General features: G+C 35.5%; 3 protein-coding genes across 3 annotated transcripts; 1 reads left to right on the top strand and 2 right to left on the bottom strand.

Moving 5' to 3' along the window:
• Positions 1-530: 530 nt before the first annotated feature.
• Positions 531-3922, top strand: LOC108212966 (uncharacterized). The gene is made up of 3 exons (XM_017384679.2): positions 531-3010; positions 3098-3203; positions 3287-3922. The coding sequence occupies exons 1-3, from the start codon at positions 531-533 to the stop codon at positions 3920-3922; spliced, it is 3222 nt and encodes a 1073-aa protein (XP_017240168.2).
• Positions 3923-8564: 4642 nt separating this feature from the next.
• On the bottom strand, positions 8565-11000 carry LOC108212965 (LRR receptor-like serine/threonine-protein kinase FLS2). Its single transcript, XM_064090199.1, has 3 exons — positions 9932-11000; positions 9087-9809; positions 8565-8989 (listed from the first exon to the last, which is right to left on the bottom strand). Exons 1-3 carry the CDS (start codon positions 10998-11000, stop codon positions 8565-8567), a joined length of 2217 nt encoding a protein of 738 aa, XP_063946269.1.
• Positions 11001-16171: 5171 nt separating this feature from the next.
• LOC108214300 (receptor-like protein Cf-9 homolog) lies at positions 16172-19068 on the bottom strand. Its single transcript, XM_064090258.1, has 2 exons — positions 17565-19068; positions 16172-17466 (listed from the first exon to the last, which is right to left on the bottom strand). Exons 1-2 carry the CDS (start codon positions 19051-19053, stop codon positions 16310-16312), a joined length of 2646 nt encoding a protein of 881 aa, XP_063946328.1. The 5' UTR covers positions 19054-19068; the 3' UTR covers positions 16172-16309.
• Between the last annotated feature and the right edge of the window lie 4849 nt (positions 19069-23917).

Genomic DNA, 23917 nt, shown 5'->3' with positions numbered 1-23917 from the left:
GGTGCGATTTGTGCGCGATTTGAAGCTGCTGTGTTCAAGCTTAAGGTTCGATCTTCAAGCTTAGGGTCGAGTGGAGCTTGGAGATTAGGGTTCTTTGAAGCTTGGAGATTTGAAGCTTGGAGATTAGGGTAGTTGCTGGGTTTTCGAAGCTGCTGGATAGCTGCTGGATTTTGGAGGTGCTGGGTTTCAAAGCTGCTGGGTTTTAGGTATATATATTCTTCTATATTCTTCTTTATATTTATATAAATGTTTCGGTTGCAAGTATAACTTTTTGTAGTTATATGTATGCATGTGAAAATTAAACGTGTAGTTGTATATATGTTTTATATATGTTTGGAGCTTGGGGTTTCTTTTTTATGTACTGTTTTATATATGTTTAGAGCTTGGGATTTGTTTTTTATGTTTTATGCACAGCTGTGTAAATATATTTGTGTTTGTTTAGTTTGTAAATGTAATTGTATATTGTGTTTGGATCTTTGTTACCATGTAATTTGATATCATATTTGACAATCAGGTAGTTTGAGAATAACATGGACAAGTCTTGGATTTTCAAAGATAGGGATACACTTGACTATGAAATCGGGGTTGAAGAGTTTTTAATATTTGCCGAGGAAAATGCTAGTGATACTAAAAAAATCCCATGCCCCTGCAAAAGATGTGTTAACTTTAAAAAATTTGCAGTTAAGATTATTAGGGGACATTTATATGAATACGGTTTTAGTTTGGGATACCTTGATTGGATTTGGCACACACAAGGGTGTGGAATCACTGGATCAACAGTTCATGACAATGCCCCTAGCCCTGCACCTACGCTTGACCCTGCATCGATGCATTCCCCTGGTCATGCATCACAAACAGTCAATGTTTGTGATGCTGCGTATAATTCAAGTGAGTACAATAATGAGTCGTATCAGTTTAGGAGATTTGTGGCTGATGCTCAACAGCCTTTGTATGAGGGTAGTGAATGTACCAAATTGGAGTCGATGCTAAAACTGCATAATTGGAAAGCAAGGTTTGGAATTAGTGATAGCGCCTTTACAGATTTATTGTCTACTGTTGGCTCTCTCCTTCCTAAGGAAAATGTGATGCCACCTAATGCATATGAAGCCAAGAAAACATTATCCAACTTAGGCCTAGAATACATAAAGTACCACTCATGTCCAAACGATTGCATACTATATCGGGGGGTATATGTTGATGCTTCTAAGTGTCCTAAGTGTAGTCTATCTCGCTGGAAGTTAGGAAAGGATGGTAAAGTAAGGATTAATGTTCCTGCTAAAATAATGTGGTATTTTCCAATTATTCCGAGATTGAAGCGAATGTTTAAATCTCCTTCTACATCTGAACTGATTACCTGGCACGCAAAGCAGCGAATAGAAGATGGAAAGATGCGGCATCCAGCCGACTCTCCTTCTTGGAGAAATATCGACTATAGGTGGCCTGCCTTCGGTAGTGAGGCAAGAAATATTCGCTTGGCGTTGTCTGCAGATGGTATAAACCCGCATAATAACGGTCTAACCAATAGATACACTTGTTGGCCAGTAGTACTAGTGACTTATAATCTTCCTCCGTGGTTATGCATGAAGAGGAAGTTTATGATGCTAACAGTTTTAGTTCCCGGTCCTCATGAGCCTGGTAATGACCTTGATGTATATTTACAGCCTCTAATCGATGATTTAAAGAAGTTGTGGGAGGAAGGTGAACCAAATGTCTATGATGCACACACTAAGTCGTATTTCACTTTAAAAGCAATTTTATTATGGACAATAAACGACTTTCCCGCATATGGAAATCTGTCCGGATGTGTTAATAAAGGTTATATGTCTTGTCCAATATGTGGTGATGATACTGTTGCAAAGTATTTAAGCCATAGTAGGAAGATGTGTTACCAAGGTCATCGACGTTACTTGGCTAGAAATCATCCATATAGGAAGCAAAAAGCTGCTTTTAATGGACAACAAGAATTAGGGCAGGCACGTCAACCTCTTTCGGGAGAAGAGGTTTTATTGCAGCAAGAAAAAATTGAATTTCAGTTTGGGAAAGAAGTAAGGAAGTCAAAGAAGGTTGACTGTCCATGGAAGAAAAAGTCAATTTTCTTCGAGTTAGAGTATTGGAAATTTCACCATGTCCGTCATTGTCTAGATGTTATGCACGTGGAGAAAAACGTGTGTGATAGCTTGATTGGCACACTACTGAATATGAAACATAAGTCTAAAGATAGTGAAGCTTCTCGTCTTGACATGATTGACATGGGGGTTAGGGCTGATCTAGCTCCACAAAAAGGAGAAAGAAAGACCTATTTACCTCCTTCGATTTTTAATTTGTCCAAGGCAGAAAAGAAGAAAATGTTGTCATCGTTAATGCACATGAAACTTCCTTATGGACACGCGTCAAACATTAAAAACTGTGTTTCCATGGAAGAATTAAAAATGTTTGGGTTGAAGTCCCACGATTGCCACATCTTACTTCAACAATTACTTCCTATTGCAATTCGCGCGGTACTTCCAAAAAAAGTCAGGGTCACAATAATTAGATTGTGTTTCTTCTTTAATGCTTTATGCAGCAAAGTTGTCGACGTATCTAAACTAGATAAATTGCAATCAGATGTAATAGTAACTTTGTGCGAGCTAGAAAAAAATTTTCCTGCATCATTTTTTGATGTAATGATACATCTCATAGTGCACTTGGTTCGGGAATTACGGTTATGTGGGCCAGTCTTCTATAGATGGATGTATGCATTTGAGAGGTTTAATAAGGTGTTGAAGAGTTACGTACGCAATCGTTACTACCCCGAAGGTTGTATAGCAGAATGTTATCTTGGAGAAGAATCGATTGAATTCTGCCAAGAGTTTGTCAAGCAAACTTGCACCACTGCTGGTCTTCGCAAAGATGAAGGCAAGTTAAGTGGTCCATTATCTGCTGCGGTAATGAAATCAATCGAAGAAAAAGAGAGGGATGAAGCTCATTTACACGTTCTTCTAAACAACCTTGAAGTACAGCCATATATCTTGTAAGATTTTTTTAATTTTGTGGCTGTTCAATTAATATATACATTCTGTATAAACTACTTCTTTAATGAATATATAATTTTTGGCAGAATGCATAAGGAGTATCTAGAGGAAATCCATCGTGGGAAAAAGAAAAGCGTTCATTGGCTCTTGAGAGAGCACAATAACAGTTTTGCTGATTGGTTTCTAGAAAAAGTTAGTATTTTTATAGTTTCATTTGTGCCTAATTTATTTTCTCTATAGTAATTTAGGATAATTTCTGTTTATGAAATGTGTAGGTCAGTAGTGAAATGGTGGAGAATCCTGGAGGAGTTTCAGAGACAGTAAGATGGATAGCTGGAAAACCATCATTTTCAGTTATGACTTACGAAGCTTATCTAGTAGACGGGGTCCGATACTTTACAAAACAGCGAGACAATGTGAGGGTAGTTCAAAACAGCGGAGTGTCTTTAGTTGCTAAAACTGTCCAAGTGTCTAGCGCTAAAGATTTAAACCCCGTAGAAAGTGACTTGACATTTTATGGTGTTATCCTAGATATATGGGAGCTGGATTATCATGCATTCAAAGCCCCACTGTTTTTATGTAATTGGGCGGACAATGACAAGGGAATTAAGGTGGATGATCTTGGGTTCACACTTGTCGATCTAAGTCGACAAGGCCACAAGAGAGATAAATACGTGTCTATAGATCAAGTAAAGCAAGTTTATTATATTGAAGATCCGGTGGATGCCAAGTGGTCCGTCGTATTAACCTCTACAACTCGAGACTACCAAGAGGTGTATAACGATGATGATTTAGGAGACACAACCATGGAAAATCCTCCATTCTGCTGCCAAATTCCTACATGTGATGTCGGTGATGATGTTGAGAAAAGTATTAGAGAAAATATTAAGGGCACTTGGGTTAAGAAGTGATAACATTATTTCAAGTCATGTAATAGTTAATTTTGTGATGAGACTTTGTAATTTACTCTGTGATAACATTATTTCAAGTCATGTAATATATGTGATGCAACTTTGTAATTTACTCTGTGTAATTAGACTCCTGTAATTTTCACTCTGTGTAAATGTTTAGTTATGCATTTTTACAATTTTGTAACGGCTTATGTAGGCTTATGTAACTTTATAACTGCTTATCCTGTAATTGCTCGTATATATGCCTGTGACTAATGGATTATATATGTTTCATTTTCAGATTGAAGAAGATAAATGGCAAATAAAAAGCAAAAAACCAAAGTACAATTCCATGAAGACTCCAAAAAGTCGGATGAGGCATCAGATAAAAGGTTGGAGCTGACAACAGAACCTCAGGGAGAAAATGTGAATTCTGTGGAGGAAACGGATGCAACAGTTACAACATCTGAAACAGCAAAGAAAAAGCGTGGGGGTTCCCGAGGGGTTTCTGCTATGTATAAAGTGGTGGTGAGGAAGGCGCAGGGCAAGAAAACAAAGGTTTCATGTAATGCACATGGAGTTCCTACAGGGGATGCAAGGCACAGTCTACAATCCTACACTGGAATGTTGGCTAGGACAATGATTCCGATTGATTATCCTAACTGGTCAAAGGTACCTGATGAACTAAAGGAGAAAATATGGATTGATGTGAAGGTATAAAAATAAGTAATCTCCTATGCATTTTGTAAATTTTGCATTTGCTTCTACTCATTTAGAGTATAATTTTGTAAATTTTGTCAATTAACATTGGTTGCAGGAGACATTTAAAGTTCCTAAGCAACTTGAGAAGGGGTTGATCAGGTCTGCAGGAGCAAAGTGGAGGAATTTTAAAGCAAATTTAACAAGAGATTATGTGAGGCCGTATCTTGGGCAGAAGAAGAAATTACGAAAGCCTCCAAAGAAGTATGCTTTTGTTGGAAAGGAGGCTTGGAAAAATTTTGTTGCTGAGAGGACTACCTCGAAATTTCTGGTATGAAATATATTTTATGTTCTGCTTTATTGTGATATAAATGTCTTTTTATATTCTGAAAAATAGTATTCTAATATTATTTAAAATATTTGAAGTCTTTTAGTGAAAAACAAAAGCTGAGGGTGAGTAATCGAAAATATCCTCACCGGACATCAAGAAAGGGTTACATTGGATTATTGGAAGAAGAGGTATAAAAATAGTTGTATTTTAAGCATTGAACCTAAATAATTGTATTTTACATATCTTGGCCTTTTTAATTTTTTTTTGATTTTAATCAGATCAAGAAAGGAACTTTGGCTGCCGATGAAGAACCTGATCGGGCTCTCATGTGGCAAAAGGCTCGTAAAATTAAAATTGATGATGATAATGATACTGATGATGATGAGGCTGATGATGCTGATGATGAGGATTCAGACCTAGCTGAAATAGGAAAAAGAATTGTGAGTATTTAAAATTAAAAGGCTCGTAAAATTAAAGTTAATATTGATGATGAGGTTCACTAGATGATGATTTGTATGTTCATATTTTTCATGTCAGAATATTTTACTAGAGCAGCAAAGTAAGGGGGAATTCACTCCTTCTGGGAGTCGAGATGTGTTGACTACGGCCCTACAAACTCCTGAACATTCGGGGAGGGTTCGAGGAGTTGGAGGCTTTGTGAGCCCGTCAATTTTTTTTAATATACCACCAGGAAGAAGAAATAGAATCACCAAAGCTGAGTTGTTGGAGAGGGATCGAGAGAGGGACGCGGAGCTGGAGAAAGCCAAGAAAGAGATGGCCATGGAAATGGAGAAGACAAGGCAGGAGATGGCTGAAATGAAGGCCTTGCTCAGCAAAGCAAATATTTCATCTCCTATTGCTTCTGATAAAGCAAGTTGTGAGGCAAACACTGTCAAAGAAGCTAAGACAGAGGTGGTGAAAAAACTGGAACCAGAGATGATTGAAGTTGACTTGGAACCTAATCCACCAGAGAATAAGGTAAAATAACTAGCACATTTATTCAATTTAGCTCAACATATTTCAAGCATTCGTCATAATTGTTTAAATATATGTGTGTAGGCCGGTCCACGAAAATGTGAGTTGGCTGTAGGCACAATAGAAAATAAAGTGGCATTTGGTTTGTTGTTTGATGATGATAACATGAACAAATCTATACATGGAGTGCCGATAGAGCCTGGATGTGTTCGCGTCTCAGTGGATGGCCCAATTCAAGGACAAGCCAAGATTCCTAAACCGGTACCAGGTGAGATTGAAACAGTAGAGCAAGCTGTTGGCTCGTACGTCTCATGGCCCCGCGACTTGATCATATTCCCAAATGCCCCTCCTACTATTCCTACTATGGTGTGTACTTTAACATAATTGTTGTACTGGATTGTACTATTATATGTTACCCCTATATTTTGTTTTAAATTAATTTTGTTCATTTTTCAGAAAGGTAAACGGAAAGTAAAGGAACCTAAAACCGAGTTAGATAAAGTCCAGTCCTTGTTTCATAACATGGAGATCAATAAAAATGTTCCAAAACGCTTTCGGTTGTTGTATAAACATGCAACAACATTTATGCAATCCTCCGGAGACTCAATTCAAATCCCGTGTGATGCTGAGGTGTTTGGTATCGAGAAAAGAATCTTCATATTGTATGAAAACATAGTCGCCTTGATGGAGTTTAATATGATTGGCCAAGCAGCAATTGCTGCATACATGGCGTGAGTAAACTTTTTTTAATTACTGTCTTCTAGATCATGACTGTTGTTTAGTTATAATTCATATTCGTGTAATTTTATATAATTTCATTTCATTTACAATGTAGATACTTGCATTGCGTGGTTCGTGAAAATGGCACTAATGATCAATTTGCTTTTTGTGATCCTGGAGCCTCGCTGAACTTGATGAACAATTCTTTTGAAGATAACTTGGTTAATCGATTTAAAGAGGGTAATCCTGATCGTCTCTTTTTGATGCCGCATAATAGCAAGTAAGTAGCTTAAGTGTTTTCTTATTTATTATAAATCTCTTTTATTTAGTTTTTTACATGACTGAAAATAAAATTTATATGATTTTGATAGTAATTGTGTTCTTCATAAATATTTGTTAAAAATAGTTTCCATTGGGTATTGGTTCTGTTTTGGGGTGGCGAGGTTTTCATACTTAATCCTCTGCCTCGTTCAACTAGTTTCCTCAACTTGGAAAAAGCAATATCAAGGTATTTTCATTTATTTTTTTATTGATTATCTTTCTTATGGAGATATAAATGCATGTGCATTATTAACACTGCCAAGATGACAGGGCTGTGATTACTTTCAATGTTCAGGCCGGAAGGGGAAATAAAGCCCCAAGCTTCAAATATATTGCAGTAAGCTTTCGTATTTATTTTTAACAATTTGTGCTACTGATGCTTAGAACCAGGGGCATTACTTTACTTACTATTTTGAGTTTTTTTTGGTTAAATAGGGATGTCCTAAACAGCCTGGTGGAACTGAATGCGGCTATGTTATTATGCGGTATATGAAAGAGATTGTCATGGACAATGAAATGACATTTTTTAAAAGGGTATTTTTCTTTGCCTAATCCATTGTTGATATAATTAAATGGTGTACATATAAATTTAGGTATAATTCAATGTTATTGTTTTACATTTTTCAGTGGGCATCCAAGAATCGAAAAGTGATTTGTTCCAAGGCTGAGCTTGACGAGGTTCGGTTTGAGACACTTAGCCATATCGAGTCCTTCTTATAAACAGGCCTTTGGTTTATTGGAGAACTTTGGTTTCCTTTAATTAGTTCAGTTTATGTAAGACAGTGACACTAGCTAGCTAAGTAGATTTTGTTGATAAATGGAGGGAAATGTAGTTGGTAAATTATGGTTGCTGGAGTACATGGTGAACTGCTTGTAAATTATGGTTGCTTGGTTAATATTTAGGATTTGTGCAGTTTCTTTGATTGTGGGATGTAATTTGATTGGTAATGATTGATGGTAATATATTTGGCTTTTGCGGAAGTATTGTTTTGCTAGCTAGTTTTGTTTTAGTTCTGTTATGGTAGGCTAGACGTTGGTAATTGGTTGTTTAATTAGTATAGCTTTGGTGTTGTTTTGGAATTTGTTGGAAATTTAAATGAAACAGGGGGATTCATAAGAAACAGGAGGATTCATGGCAATTTAAAACTAACATTTACATCACTTAGTAAGCGATGTCATAAGAATGAATACATATCAGTTAACAAGAAAAAGCCTGATGTTAAACTATATAATAGATATCAGAGTATAAAAATCACTGATGTAAAACAAGAACAAAGACATCGCTTTCTTAAAGAAAAGAAGGGTACCACATCACTTCCTATAAAAGCATGATGTAAAAGGTTATCATATACATCTATTTTACAAGTTTTAAGATGTTAAAGTATCATTTTATTAAGCATGTGACAAGTTTAAAATGATATAGAGGGCATAGGAATGAGGAACTGAAATTATAGTGAAGGTATCTACTGTTAAAAAATACATCAGATTGTCATATTAAACGATGTGTAAATAGGTTATAGACATCGGCTAGAAAGCGATGTGTAATGCACTTACTTTTCTCATCACCCACGAAGACATCGGTCTGATTTTACATAGACATCGCTTTTTAGCCGATGTCTATTGATCCACAATCCGCAACTTGGGGAAGGGATCTTTTACGCTCCTTCCACTTATTGTACCATAGAGTTTATTTAATCGCAAGACAAGGACTTCTATCTCTCCAAGTACATAAAGCCATGACGGAAATGGACCACCTATTTTGTTATTGCCAATATCAAGAATTTTCAAGTGCTTACAGTTCGCCAAAGATGGGGGCAAGAATCCTTCAAACTCATTATTATCCATGTTTAGATATTTCACCTGACAACTCCTGGAGAAAGTAGTTGGTATTGTTCCTCGAAACTGATTATTAGCAAGATTAATGGAAAGCAATCTATCAGAAAGTTTCCCGAAACAATTTGGAAGTGCTCCACTTAATCCATTATTTGACAAAACAAGAACCGCAAGGGAAGTGACATTGCAAATTGTTGTTGGAAGCTCACCTGTCAAGATTGTTGAAACTTTGGTAAAACTGCAATAATCAGATTACCAGCTTAGTTACATATGAGAAAAGGAAAAGATATATAGAGAAAAATATACCTGTAAAATGGTTCCCACTTAAATTGATGTATTCCAAAGTTGGATGATCGTTGTATTCCTTAGGAATGTTCCCAGACAAATAATTATTTGCAAAATTAATGTAACGTAAGGATATAGAGTTCTTCCACAAGTCACTCTGAATATTTCCACTAAGACTATTATCACTCACATCAAGATTCATAAGATTTGTGAGATTAGAAACGATCTTTAAAAGCGGTCCAGTCAATTGGTTAGAACTGAGATCAAGAAATACTAGTAGCTTCAGGTTTCCAATGTCAGATGGAATATAGCCACTGAGATTATTGGAACTTAGATCTAAGTAGCTGAGGTTAGTCAAGAGTCCCAGTCCAATAGGAATACTTCCTTCAAATAAATTATAGTCAAGATATAGGTATTCAAGCTCAGAAAGGAAACCTATATCATTGGAAACAGAACCTGAAAATTTATTTTCCTTAAGGGAAAGAAACCTTAGTTTGGAGAGCTTGAATACATTTGGCGGAAGCGGCCCCTCAAAAAAATTAGAGCGAAGATTGAGGATTTCAAGCTCAGGAAGCAAACCTATATCATTGGAAACAGAACCTGAAAACTTATTACCTCGAAGATGAAGAAACTTTAGTTTAGAGAGCTTGAATACATTTGGCGGAAGCGGACCCTCAAAAAAATTAGAGTGAAGATTGAGGAATTCTAGCTCAGGAAGCAAACCTATATCATTGGAAACAGAACCTGAAAAGTTATTACCCCAAAGGTTAAGAAACCTTAGTTTAGAGAGCTTGAATATATTTGGCGGAAGCGGCCCTCAAAAAAATTAGAGTGAAGATTGAGGATTTCTAGCTCCGGAAGCAAACCTATATCATTGGAAACAGAACCTGAAAAGTTGTTACCCCAGAGGTTAAGAAACCTTAGTTTAGAGAGCTTGAATACATTTGGCGGAAGCGGCCCCTCAAAAAAATTAGAGTGAAGATTCAAAAGTTCAAGCGCAGAAAGCAAACCTATATCATTGGAAACAGAACCTGAAAACTTATTACTCCAAAGAACAAGATGTTTTAATTTTGAAAGCTTGAATATATTTGGTGGAAGCGGTCCTTCAAAAGAATTGTTTCCTAAATACAGGAATTCAAGATCACAAAGCAACCTTATGTCATTGGGAATTGATCCTAAAAATTTGTTACTTGACAGGGTGAGACGTTTTAATTTGGAAAGCTTGAATATATTTGGCAGAAATGGCCCCTCAAAAGAATTGCCAACAAGACTGAGGACTTCAAGATTATGCAGATTGGCAAATATTGATTCACGCGCTAAATCACCTGTAAACTCGTTTTGATCAAGGCTAAGGTGAGTCAGGCCATGAGAATTGGATATGAAATTTGGGAATTTCGACGCAAGAGGATTGCTACTGAGGTTGAGGCTGCACAAAAAGGGCATGGGAGAGAATTGGGACCAATTTGGAGCTTGCAATGCATTCTGTGACAGGTTTAAGACGAGCAACCTCTGAAGATGGCTAACCTGGAACGGAATGGGACCATCGAGACTATTGATGCTTAAATCAAGATATTGAAGCTGTGTTAAATTCTCAATGGCTGGTGGTATTGGACCCGAGAAGAAGTTGTATGCGAGAGTGAGACTGTTAAGATTTGGAAATGAAGTGAAACTAAACTCGGACAGCATTCCATCAAGTTGTTTCTCATAAAGGTTAATCTCAGAAACTGAACCTGCAGAGTTACAAGTAATGCCAGTCCAGTTACAAAGATCATCGAGATTGGTGAGTGACCAAGAATCGAGAAAAGAAGAAGGGGCAAGGCTATTCTTCCATTTCACAAGAGCTTCTCCCTCTGGTCTTGTTAGTAGAATGGATTGAAGTAACGAGAGAAAGAAAACAAAGAGAAGAAGGTGAGAAGGCTTTAGGAAGTGTGCCATATTTCTCCTCAAGTGGGTTATGAATGCAATACCATACTGCCCAGTGCCCACTCTTATTTATATGCTGCATGCTTGCCGTGTTACTTTAATAAAGATTCTTGGACATTGTGCACTAACTTGTGGACCATATATTCTCGTATATAAATGTGTGAATATTATTCCGATATACTAATGGTCATATTTTTTCTGGACTTATTAGATGACTTTGATTTTTCGTCACTTTGATTATCGGGAAAATAGATTTTGTTCCCATTCAATTTATTGTGTTTTTAGAAATTTATCACCCAACTAAATTTTTGCCACTCAATCTAAGATATCTCTTAAATTTATATCATAAATTTTAATAACTTTATCTTATTAAAATTTTCAAAATAAATATATAGAGAGAGGAAAACTTAATTCGATGATTGTGCATCATTTTATGTTATTATTACTCCCTATGTACCTCTCATTAGTTTACAGTTTTTTCTACCGTTTAGCACGTATTTTAAGACTCTTATAAAGCATACTTTCATAACTTATTCTTTCGATTTTTTGTGTGTAAAATTCAAACGCTAAATTTTAATTCGGAAGAAAAAAATAAAATTATTAATGAAACTACATCTTTTAAAAGTCATAAAATGCGTGTAAAATTCTTATGAGCCATATTTTAAAAATGCTACACAGAATTAATGTAATGCTAATAATCAAATCCGAACCTAACTTCAGTGACAAAAAAAAACTGAACCTAACATTAGTGAGTAAATTAAAAAAAAATTAGTTGAGTGGTTAGTTTCTAAAGACACAATAAGTTTAGTGACAAAAAAAATTATCATAATGCTAGTAATCAAATCCGAACCTTAGTTGGTGGCTAAAAACAAATCCAAACCTAACATTAGTGAGCAAAAGGAAAAAATAATTAGTTGGGTGGTAAGTTTCTTAAAAAACAATAAGTTGAGTGGCAAAAAAAAAAAATCTATTTTCCCTTGATTATTATATATTCTCTTTATCTAATAATATTGTAACTAAATTTTAGTAATAGGAAAGTTAATTCGATTTTGATTTGATCGCTATAAATTTTAAGTGTGAGGGAAGTTAATTCAATTTTAATTTGATTGTATAATTTACAATTATAATTTTTTTTGTATATTCAAAGTTTAGGATTTATTCTGATTTTATATCTTTAATTTTGTATTGATTAATCTGATTATTTATTTTTAATGTTTGGAAAATAATTTACATCACTCCGAAAGGGTGAGCTAGGCAGTGGTCCTCCTAAGACCTGGAATGAGTCCTCTAAGGCTTGGGGAGTCCATAATGACAACATGATTCGTCGTGCTTGTAAAATACACAGTGGTCCATAACGTGAGAGTTGCAATAATTATAGGCCTTAAGAGTGCTGGAGAAATTCTCTGAAAATACATATTCAGAAATGTTTGAAATTTTTGATGAAAGATCGGCTTGTTAAACAAGCCAAATTCGGGCAAAAATTTCGGCTTCTATAATAAAACGAGCCGGCTCGATTCTACTCGCGAAATTACACGAGCCAATAGTTCGGGTAGAGATTTAGGCTCGATTAAGTTAAAATTATACGAGCTCACTCGCTTGACTCGTTCGTGAAATTAAACGAGTCGAGTTCGGGCAGAGTTTTAGGCTCGATTAGCTAAACGAGCCGACTCGGCTTGACTCGATTAAACTTGGCTCGAATTTGGCTCCGCTCAAAACTCGGTTTGCTCTAGTTGAATTACCGCCCTAACTAGGACATCTAGCTCTCCAAAATAAATAGCCATGACCGAAATGTACCACCTATTTTGTTGTTTCCAATATCAAGAATTTGTAAGTGTTTACAGTTTGTCAAAGATTGCAGCAACAAACCTTCAAAGTGATTGTTATGGATGTTTAGATATGCACAGACAAGTCTTGGACAGTCGTTGGTATTGGTCCTTGAAATTGATAATTAGCAAGATTATTGAAACCAAGCAAAGAAAGGTTCCCCAAACACTGTGGATGTGCACCACTTGACCCATTATCTGACATAATGAGACGCGAAAGGGAAGTGACTTTGCAAATTTTTAGTGGAAGCTCACCTGTTAAAAATCTTGAAGCTTTGTTATAATTTTGATAATCAGATAATTAGCATAGGTACATACAAAAGGAAAGGATATAAAGAGAAAAGTAATGTCAATGCAGTTAACTGAGGTGGAATAGCCCCTGTCAGTTGATTTGAGGACAAATCTAAAGATTGGAGTTCTTTCATTTTTCTCAGCAATGATGGGATAGGTCCTGTGAGACTATTATGAGATAAATTGAGCAATGCAAGCCATCTAAGCTCTCCAGTAACCTTTGAAATTTCTCCCTGAAATTCGTTGCACGACAGATCAATGGCTGTGTAAATATGAAGGTTCTTGCTACTTCATACTCTGTTCCCTTCACAGTTAATAAGAGAAAGATAATGGTGCTGTGAAATTCCTGATGCCTTATGCCTGCTGTCTGCTGTGCTTGGGTTGACTAAGGTCTTGTTATTACCCCCCAGCTACTTTTGCAAAATGTCACAGCTGACAATTATTTTGGAACAGAGGGAGTATAATCTATTAAAAAAAATGTATACCTATTTTTTGTATGATATTTTGATTTTTGACACACATCTTTAAATGAGTTGATTGGATAGTAAAAGTTATTGTTCTTGATTACATATTTGGAAATTTATCAAAAATACCAGCTTTCTAATTTTTTTTGCGATTTTACTTCTTTTTAAAAATTTTAGAAGATAAATTTTTAACTATCCGGTCAAAACACTTAAGAATGTGTGCCCAAAATCAAAGCGTCATAGAAAAAATAGAGAGGGAGTATAACTTGTACTTGTAAACTGTTATGGAAACAGTTAGTACATGCTTCCTCCCTTTTTTTTATATGCCGCTTTAATTTTGGACATACACTTAAGTGATCTGACTGGTAGTTAATAATATTATTTTCAAGATTTTCTTTTTAAATAAAAAATATAACCAAAATTTTTATTCACAAAAATTTTAATTTTATACTGTCAACCCATCTTGTGTCAAAAATTTTAACCTCAGTTTAAGAAAAACGGAGGGAGTAACATATTGTTGTTTTTTATATGATATTTTGATTTTTGACACACATCTGTAAATGAGTTGATTGGATAGTAAAAATTATTGTTCTTGATTATGTTTGGAAATTTATCAAAAATACCAGCTTTCTATTTTTTTTTCAATTTTACTTTCTTTTAAAAATTTTAGAAAATAATATTTTTAATTATCCGGTCAAAACACTTAAAAATATGTGCCCAAAATCAAAGCGTCATATAAAAAAATAGAGAGGGAGTATAACTTATACTTGTAAACTGTTATGGAAACAGGTTAGTACATACTCTCTCTCGGTTTTTTTATATGCCGCTTTAATTTTGGACATATACTTTTAAGTGATTTGACTGGGTAGTTAATAATATTATTTTCAAGATTTTCTTTTTCTAAATAAAATAATACAACCAAAATTTTTATTCACAAAAATGTTAATTTTATTATACTGTCAACCCATCTTGTGTCAAAAATTTTAACCTCGTTTAAGAAAAACGGAGTGAGTAACATATTGTTGATTTTTTAGTTGGCAGACAAATCAGTGTGCAGATGGGTCCTGAGAAGACTTTGAAAGAGTCCGTCCAAGACTTGGGAGCAATCCTGTTAACATTGCGCAAATTATCAACACAAATGCCCATACTAACTTTAAATTTTTATATTGGAGCTTATAATGATTATGCATCTCCACAGAAATTACTGATAAAGATAAATCCACTATAATTCGCGTATCTGGGAAATGGGAGACTATGATCATGACCATGTAAACTCTGCCTAATTCAGCTGATCAATCAAATGAGCGGAAGGTGGGGTTTTACTTCTCTAAACAATGGAGTAAATGGGTGTTTTTCGAAAGCCCAGAAGCACCCACCACCAACTCTGGGACTGACTAGCGCCAGTGGAACAAATTTTCTAAAGTGATTAATACGTTTCGAGGAGTTTGACAACTGACGGGGTGTATTCGATTGGGATATTAACTGTCTTATTTCCGATGGATTTATACAGAGGTAATTTTATGATTGGTTCACGGGAAGACAACCATCATCGAGGTATTTAACAATATTTGTACTGATTTAAAGAAGAACTATTAGAATTGATTTGATGATGATACGGGATGAATAATATTGAATACTGAATTAGGATGGAAGTAGATATTTTATGAATCTTTGTCATAATTTTTTTTCAAGTCTATCGATCATCAATGACATCACAAAGCATATGCAGGAGTTCACCTGTGTATGAGATCGAGGTGTATTGTGCAGTTTGTCGATATAAAATGTACTGGCAAACAATATAAGAAAGTACAGATAGAAGAGTACCTGCAGAACCAGCTGAATGATTTGGATGTGCACCAGAGAAGCTTATGGTTTCACCCAGGGCCGGGGGAGGCTAAAAAATATTGAGTCGGAAAAATTAATGATTTTTTTCATATTTAGTCATAGTTTGTTCTTAAAAATCCATATAAATCTTCATTTGAGCCCGACTAATCTTGAATGATGAGTAAATAATTACTATCATTTTAGCAGATTTTAGTCCCGATTCATTTTACGCCCCTGGTTTCACCTACATTCCTTTCTGTAAGAAAACCAGGTTGTCTAGTTTTCATATTTAGTCATAGTTTGTTCTTAAAATCCATATAAATCTTCATTTGAGCCCGACTAATCTCGAATGATGAGTAAATAATTATCATTTTAGCAGATTTTAGTCCCGATTCATTTTATGCCCCTGGTTTCACCTACATTCCTTTCTGTAAGAAAACCAGGTTGTATAGGCATCAGAGATTCTCCTTTACTGACAAAGATAAGAACCACAGATGACATTTTTGGCCTATCTTCGGGAGACGGTTGAATAGATGGAAGACCAATATGAATTGTTCGTAGCATAGATGTGGACTACGGGTTAATATATTAGTTCATGGACTTGCCTTCTTTGTGTAATCTCCATGCCTAAAACAGTGTGGAATCGCTGTTAAATTGTTACGTAAGAGATGAAAGCAAATTAATGGATGTTGGTATAACAGGTGTTTGATGCAAATTTTTTGATTTTATATTTGTTTTAATTTGAATTAACTAGCAAGGTTAATATTAATACCCCTGAAGCAAGAGAAATCATTATGAGTCCTGACCAAACGGATTATTACATAATACCAAATACTTATGCAGCTAGTACACTACTGGTTCAGAAATGTCCACAAGGACAACAACTTTCAAGTTCGTCTTGATCGGCCAGTACAATTTTTCAAGCATATCTTTTCATCAACTTCAGTTGCAGCACTTCGATATATCTCACAAACCACCAAGGCTTTCCTAGTTTGAGAACAATGTACGCAGATGACAATCCACATATCAGTCCACATCCATATCCCATCACGATTGCTTCCCATGTCCATTCATCACCAGCATCATCTTCATCACCATTTCCGACTTCTTGTGGAGGTGATGCTGTGTTTGCACATTTCTTTGTCAAAGGTGATCCACATAACGCGGAGTTTCCTAGATAAGAATCATTGTTAAATGTGCTGAACTGCCCTTTCTGAGGAATCTCTCCACTAAGATGGTTTCCCGAGAGGTTGAAGACCTCCAGAAATGTCAATGCAGTTAACTGAGGTGGAATAGCCCCTGTCAGTTGATTTGAGGACAAATCTAAAGATTGGAGTTCTTTCATATTTTTCAGCAAGGATGGGATAGGTCCTGTCAGACTATTATGAGATAAATTCAGCAATGCAAGCCATCTAAGCTCTCCAGTAACCTTTGGAATTTCTCCCTGAAATTTGTTGCACGACAGGTCAATGGCTGTGTAAATATGAAGGTTCTTTGCTACCTCGTACTCTGTTCCCTTCACAGTTAATGAGACTGCTGCTTCATAAGAGAAAGATAATGGTCCTGTGGAATTCCGATAACGATACAAATTATCAGTTGATTTCATATTCTTAAAGTATTGAATTGGCAAATAGCCTGTCAATTGATTGTGGGACAGATCCACAATCCGCAACTTGGGGAAGGGATCTTCTATGCTCCTTCCACTTATCGTACCATAGAGTTTATTTGATCGCAAGACAAGAACTTCTAGCTCTCCAAGTGCATAAAGCCATGACGGAAATGTACCACCTATTTTATTATTGCCTATATCAAGAATTTTCAAGTGCTTACAGTTCGCCAAAGATGGGGGCAACAATCCTTCAAACTCATTATTATCCATGTTTAGATATGTCAACCGACAACTCCTGGAGAAAGTAGTTGGTATTGTTCCTCGAAACTGATTATTAGCAAGATTAAGGTAAAGCATTCCATCAGCAAGATTCCCCAAAGAGTTTGGAAGTGCACCACTTAATTCATTATTTGACAAATCAAGAACCGAAAGGGAAGTGACATTGCAAATTGTTGTTGGAAGCTCACCTGTCAAGATTGTTGAAACTTTGGTGAAACTGCAATAATCAGATTACTAGCTTAGTTACATATGAGAAAAGGAAAAGATCTATAGAGAAAAACTATACCCGTAAAATGGTTCCCACTTAAATTGATGTATTCCAAAGTTGGATGATCGTTATATTTCCACAAGTCACTCTGAATATTTCCACTAAGACTATTATGACTTACATCAAGACATATAAGATTTGTGAGATTAGAAACGATCTTTGAAAGCGGTCCAGTCAATTGATTAGAACCGAGATCAAGAAGTACTAGTAGCTTCAGGTTTCCAATGTCAGATGGAATATAGCCACCGAGATTATTGGAATGTAGATCTAAGTACCTGAGGTTAGTCAAGAGTCCCAGTCCAATAGGAATACTTCCTTCAAATAAATTTCTATTGTGTGAGAGGTCCAGACCTCTTAATTTGGAGAGCCTAAATACATGTGGAGGAAGCGGCCCCTCAAAAAAATTAGAGCCAAAATAGAGGATTTCAAGTTCGGAAAGCAAACCTATATCCTTAGAAATAAAACCTGAAAAGTTATTCTCATGAAGGGCAAAAAACTTTAGTTTGGAGAGCTTGAATACATTTGGCGGAAGCGGCCCCTCAAAAAAATTAGAGTTAAGATTGAGGGTTACAAGCTCATGAAGCAAACCTATATCATTGGAAACAGAACCTGAAAACTTATTACTCCAAAGAACAAGATGTTTTAATTTTGAAAGCTTAAATATATTTGGTGGAAGTGGCCCCTTAAAGGAATTGTTGCCTAAATATAGGTATTCAAGATCACAAAGCAACCTTATGTTATTGGGAACTGAACCTGAAAATTTGTTACTTGACAGGGCAAGATCTTTTAGTTTGGAAAGCTGGACTATATCCGGCGGAAATGGCCCCTCAAAAGAATTACGATAAAGCCAGAGGGTTTCAAGATTTTGTAGATTGGTAAATTCACGCACAAGATCACCTGTAAAGTTGTTCTGGCCAAGGTCAAGGATAGCCAAGCTATGAGAATTGGATATAAATTCTGGAAATTTCGATACAAGATGATTCCTACTGAGCTTGAGGATGCGCAAAAAAGGCATGGAAGAGAAATGGGACCAATTTGGAGCTTGCAATGCATTCTGTGACAGGTTTAGGACGAGCAACCTCTGAAGATGGCTAACCTGGAAAGGAATGGGACCATCGAGACTATTGATGCTTAAATCAAGATATTGAAGCTGTGTTAAATTCTCAATGGCTGGTGGTATTGGACCCGAGAAGAAGTTGTATGCGAGGGTGAGATTGTTGAGATTCGGAAATGAAGTGAAGCCAAACTCGGACAGCATTCCATCAAGTTGTTTCTCATAAAGGTTAATCCCAGAGACTGAACCTGCAGAGTTACAAGTAATGCCAGTCCAGTTACAAAGATTATCGAGATTGGTTAGTGACCAAGAATCGAGAAAAGAAGACGGGGCTAGGCTATTCTTCCATTTCACAAGAGCTTCTCCCTCTGGTCTTGTTGGTAGAATGGATTGAAGTAACGAGAGAAAGAAAACAAAGAGAAGAAGGTGAGAAGGCTTTAGGAAGTGTGCCATATTTCTGCTCAAGTGGGTTATGAATGCAATACCATACTGCCCACTCTTATTTATATGCTGCATGCTTGCCGTGTTATTTGATAAAGATTCTTGGACATTGTGCACTAACTTGTGGACCATATATTCTCGTATATAAATGCGTGAATATTATTTCAATATACTAATGGTCATATTTTTTCTGGACTTATTAGATGACTTTGATTTTTCGTCACTTTGATTATTGGGAAAATAGATTTTATTCCCACTCATTATTGGGAAAATAGATTTTGTTCCCACTCAATTTATTGTGTTTTTAGAAACTTACCACCCAACTAAATTTTTGCCACTCAATCTAAGATATCTCTTAAATTTATATCATAAATTTTAATAACTTTATCTTATTAAAATTTACAAAATAAATATATAGAGAGAGGAAAACTTAATTCGATGATTGTGCATCATTTTATGTTATTATTACTCCCTATGTACCTCTCATTAGTTTACAGTTTTTTCTACCGTTTAGCACGTATTTTAAGACTCTTGTAAAGCATAGTTTCATATCTTATTCTTGCGATTTTTTTGTGTGTAAAATTCAAATGCTGAATTTTAATTCGAAAGAAAAAAATAAAATTATTTATGAAACTACATCTTTTAAAAGTCATAAAATGAGTGTAAAATTTTTATGACCCAAGGTAAACGACCTTGGGGACATAAAATATACTATATATAAAAATACAGACATATATCAAATCATCTAAATATCACAGACTACTACCATATTTTAAAAATGCTACACAGAATTAATGTAATGCTAATAATCAAATCTGAACCTAACTATAGTGACAAAAAAAACTAAATCTAACATTAGTGAGTAAAATAAAAAAAATTTAGTTCAGTGGTTAGTTTCTAAAGACGCAATAAGTTTAGTGACAAAAAAAATTATCATAATGCTGGTAATCAAATCCGAACCTTATTTGGTGGCTAAAAACAAATCCAAACCTAACATTAGTGAGCAAAAGGAAAAAAATTTAGTTGGGTGGTAAGTTTCTTAAAACACAATAAGTTGAGTGGCAAAAAAAAATCTATTTTCTCTTGATTATTATATATTCTCTTTATCTAATAATATTGTAATTAAATTTTAGTAATAGGAAAGTTAATTCGATTTTGATTTGATCGCTATAAATTTTAAGTGTGAGGGAAGTTAATTCGATCTTAATTTGATTGTATAATTTACAATTATAATTTTTTTTGTATCATCAAAGTTTAGGATTTATTCTGATTTTATATCAAAATTTTGTAATGATTAATCTGATTACTTATTTTTAGTGTCTGGAAACTAATTTACATCACTCCGAAAGGGTGAGCTAGGCAGTGGTCCTCCTAAAACCTGGAATGAGTCCTCTAAGGCTTGGGGAGTCCATAATGACCACATGATTCGTCGTGCTTGTAAAATACATAGTGGTCCTCTGGTCCATAACGTGAGAGTTCCAATAATTATAGGCCTTAAGAGTGCCCGAGAATTCTTTGAAAATACATATTCAGAAATGTTTGAAAATTTTGATGAAAGTTGTAAACAGCTTGCATAACATAGTACGTAATACTCCCTGCATCCCAATCCCAAATTAGATGAGCTCGTTGACATTGACCGCATAGCCACATTACATATTTTTAAATTTTAGTTTTGCAAATAAAAATTTAAATATGAAATTTTCATTTACAAAAGAAAAATTAAAAAAATAAATATCGGAACTAGTTGGTCAATGTACCTTAAGTTACGTGCTCAAAGTCAACTAGCTCATCTAATTTGGGATAGAGGAGTAGTTCAGAACATATGCAGTTTGTCGATATAAATTTTACTCTACTGTCAAAGTGGCATACAGTACAAGAAAGTACAGATACAAGAGTACCTGCAGAATGATTTTGTATCCTCAAAGTACTGAATTGGTAAATAGCCTTGGGGAATGGATGCCTTGTGCTCCTTCCACTTTCTATACCGTTAAACCTATTTGATTGCAAGACTAGGACTAGAGCTGGCAGGTGAGCTCGCAGCTCGCGAGCTCGACTAACTCGAACTCATTTAACTAGGCTCAGATCGGCTTGTTAAACGAGCAAATTCGGGCAAAAATTTCGGCTTGTTTAATAAAACGAGCCGGCTCGATTCGACTCGCGAAATTACACGAGCCAATAGTTTGGGTAGAGATTCAGGCTCGACTAAGTTAAAATTATACGAGCTCGCTCGCTCGACTTGTTAAAATCAGCTCATTTAGCTAAACGAGTTGGCTCGACTCGACTCGTGAAATTAAATGAGTCGAGTTCGGGCTAAGTTTTAGGCTCGATTAGCTAAACGAGCCGACTCGGCTCGACTCGATTAAACTTGGCTCGAATTTGGCTCCGCTCAAAACTCGGTTTGCTCTAGTCGAATTACCGCCCTAACTGGGACATCTAGCTCTCCAACGTTGTTTCCAATATCAAGAATTTGTAAGTGTTTACAGTTTGCCAAAGATTGGAGCAACAAACCTTCAAAGTGATTGTTATGGATGTTTAGATATGCACAGACAAGTCTTGGACAGTCGTTGGTATTGGTCCTTGAAATTGATAATTAGCAAGATTATTGAAACCAAGCAAAGAAAGGTTCCCCAAACACTGTGGAAGTGCACCACTTGACCCATTATCTAACATAATGAGACGCGAAAGGGAAGTGACTTTGCAAATTTTTAGTGGAAGCTCACCTGTTAAAAATCTTGAAGCTTTGTTATAATTTTAATAATCAGATAATTAGCATAGGTACATACAAAAGGAAAGAATATAAAGAGAAAAGTAATGTCAATGCAGTTAACAGAGGTGGAATAGCCCCTGTCAGTTGATTTGAGGACAAATCTAAGATTGGAGTAATGGAGTTATTTCATATTTCTCAGCAATGTTGGGATAGGTCCTGTCAGACTATTAATTATGCGATAAATTGAGCAATGCAAGCCATCTAAGCTCTCCGGTAACCTTTGGAATTTCTCCCTGAAATTTGTTGCACGACAGATCAATGGCTGTGTAAATATGAAGGTTCTTGCTACTTCATACGCTGTTCCCTTCACAGTTAATAAGAGAAAGATAATGGTCCTGTGAAATTCCTGATGCCTTATGCCTGCTGTCTGCTGTGCTTGGGTTGACTAAGGTCTTGTTATTACCCCCAGCTGACACTTATTTTGGAACAGAGGGAGTATAATCTATTAAAAAAATGTATACCTATTTTTTGTATGATATTTTGATTTTTGACACACATCTTTAAATGAGTTGATTGGATAGTAAAAGTTATTTTTCTTGATTACATATTTGGAAATTTATCAAAAATACCAGCTTTCTAATTTTTTTTGCGATTTTACTTTTTTTAAAAATTTTAGAAGATAAATTTTTAACTATCCGGTCAAAACACTTAAGAATGTGTGCCCAAAATCAAAGCTGTCATAGAAAAAAATAGAGAGGGGGTATAGCTTATACTTGTAAACTGTTATGGAAACAGTTAGTACATGCTTCCTCCCTTTTTTTTATATGCCGCTTTAATTTTGGACATACACTTAAGTGATCTGACTGGTAGTTAATAATATTATTTTCAAGATTTTCTTTTTAAATAAAAAATATAACCAAAATTTTTATTCACAAATATTTTAATTTTATACTGTCAACCCATCTTGTGTCAAAAATTTTAACCTCAGTTTAAGAAAAACGGAGGGAGTAACATATTGTTGATTTTTTAGTTGGCAGACAAATTAGTGTGCAGATGGGTCCTGAGAAGACTTTGAAAGAGTCCGTCCAAGACTTGGGAGCAATCCTGTTAACATTGCGCAAATTATCAACACAAATTCCCATACTAACTTTAAAATTTTATATTGGAGCTTATAATGATTATGCATCTCCACAGAAATCACTGATAAAGATAAATCCACTATAATGTGCGTATCAGGGATATATGGGAGACTATGATCATGACCATGTAAACTCTGCCTAATTCAGCTGATCAATCAAATGAGCGGAAGGTGGGGTTTTACTTCTCTAAACAATGGAGTAAATGGGTGCTTTTCGAAAGCCCAGAAGCACCCACCACCAACTCTGGGACTGACTAGCGCCAGTGGAACAAATTTTCTAAAGTGATTAATACGTTTCGAGGAGTTTGACAACTGACGGGGTGTATTCGATTGGGATATTAACTGTCTTATTTCCGATGGATTTATACAGAGGTAATTTCATGATTGGTTCGCGGAAAGACAACCATCATCCAGGTATTTAACAATATTTGTACTGATTTAAAGAAGAACTATTAGAATTGATTGGATGATGATACGAATGAATAATATTGAATACTGAATTAGGATGGAAGTAGATATTTTATGAATCTTTGTCATAATTTTTTTTCAAGTCTATCGATCATCAATGACATCACAAAGTATATATGCAGGGGTTCGCCTGTGAGCATTATGAGAGGAGCTCACCTGTCAATAATATGAGATCGAGGTGTATTGTGCAGTTTGTCGATATAAAATTTACTGGCATACAATATAAGAAAGTACAGATAAAAGAGTACCTGCAGAATGATGTTCCTGTGGGTGAGCTGAAAGTAGAACCAACTGAATGATTTGGATGTGCACCAGAGAAGCTTATGGTTTCACCCAGGGCCGGGGGAGGCTAAAAAATATTGAGTCGGAAAAATTAATGATTTTTTCATATTTAGTCATAGTTTGTTCTTAAAATCCATATAAATCTTTGAGCCCGACTAATCTTGAATGATGAGTAAATAATTATCATTTTAGCAGATTTTAGTCCTGATTCATTTTACGCCCCTGGTTTCACCTACATTCCTTTCTGTAAAAACACCAGGTTGTGTAGGCATCAGAGATTC

This window comes from Daucus carota, chromosome 3 (genome assembly GCF_001625215.2).
Source record: "Daucus carota subsp. sativus chromosome 3, DH1 v3.0, whole genome shotgun sequence".
NCBI classification, from domain to species: domain Eukaryota; kingdom Viridiplantae; phylum Streptophyta; class Magnoliopsida; order Apiales; family Apiaceae; genus Daucus; species Daucus carota.
Note: the sequence above shows the minus strand (reverse complement) of the source record. Positions and strands in the feature narration are given on the sequence as shown.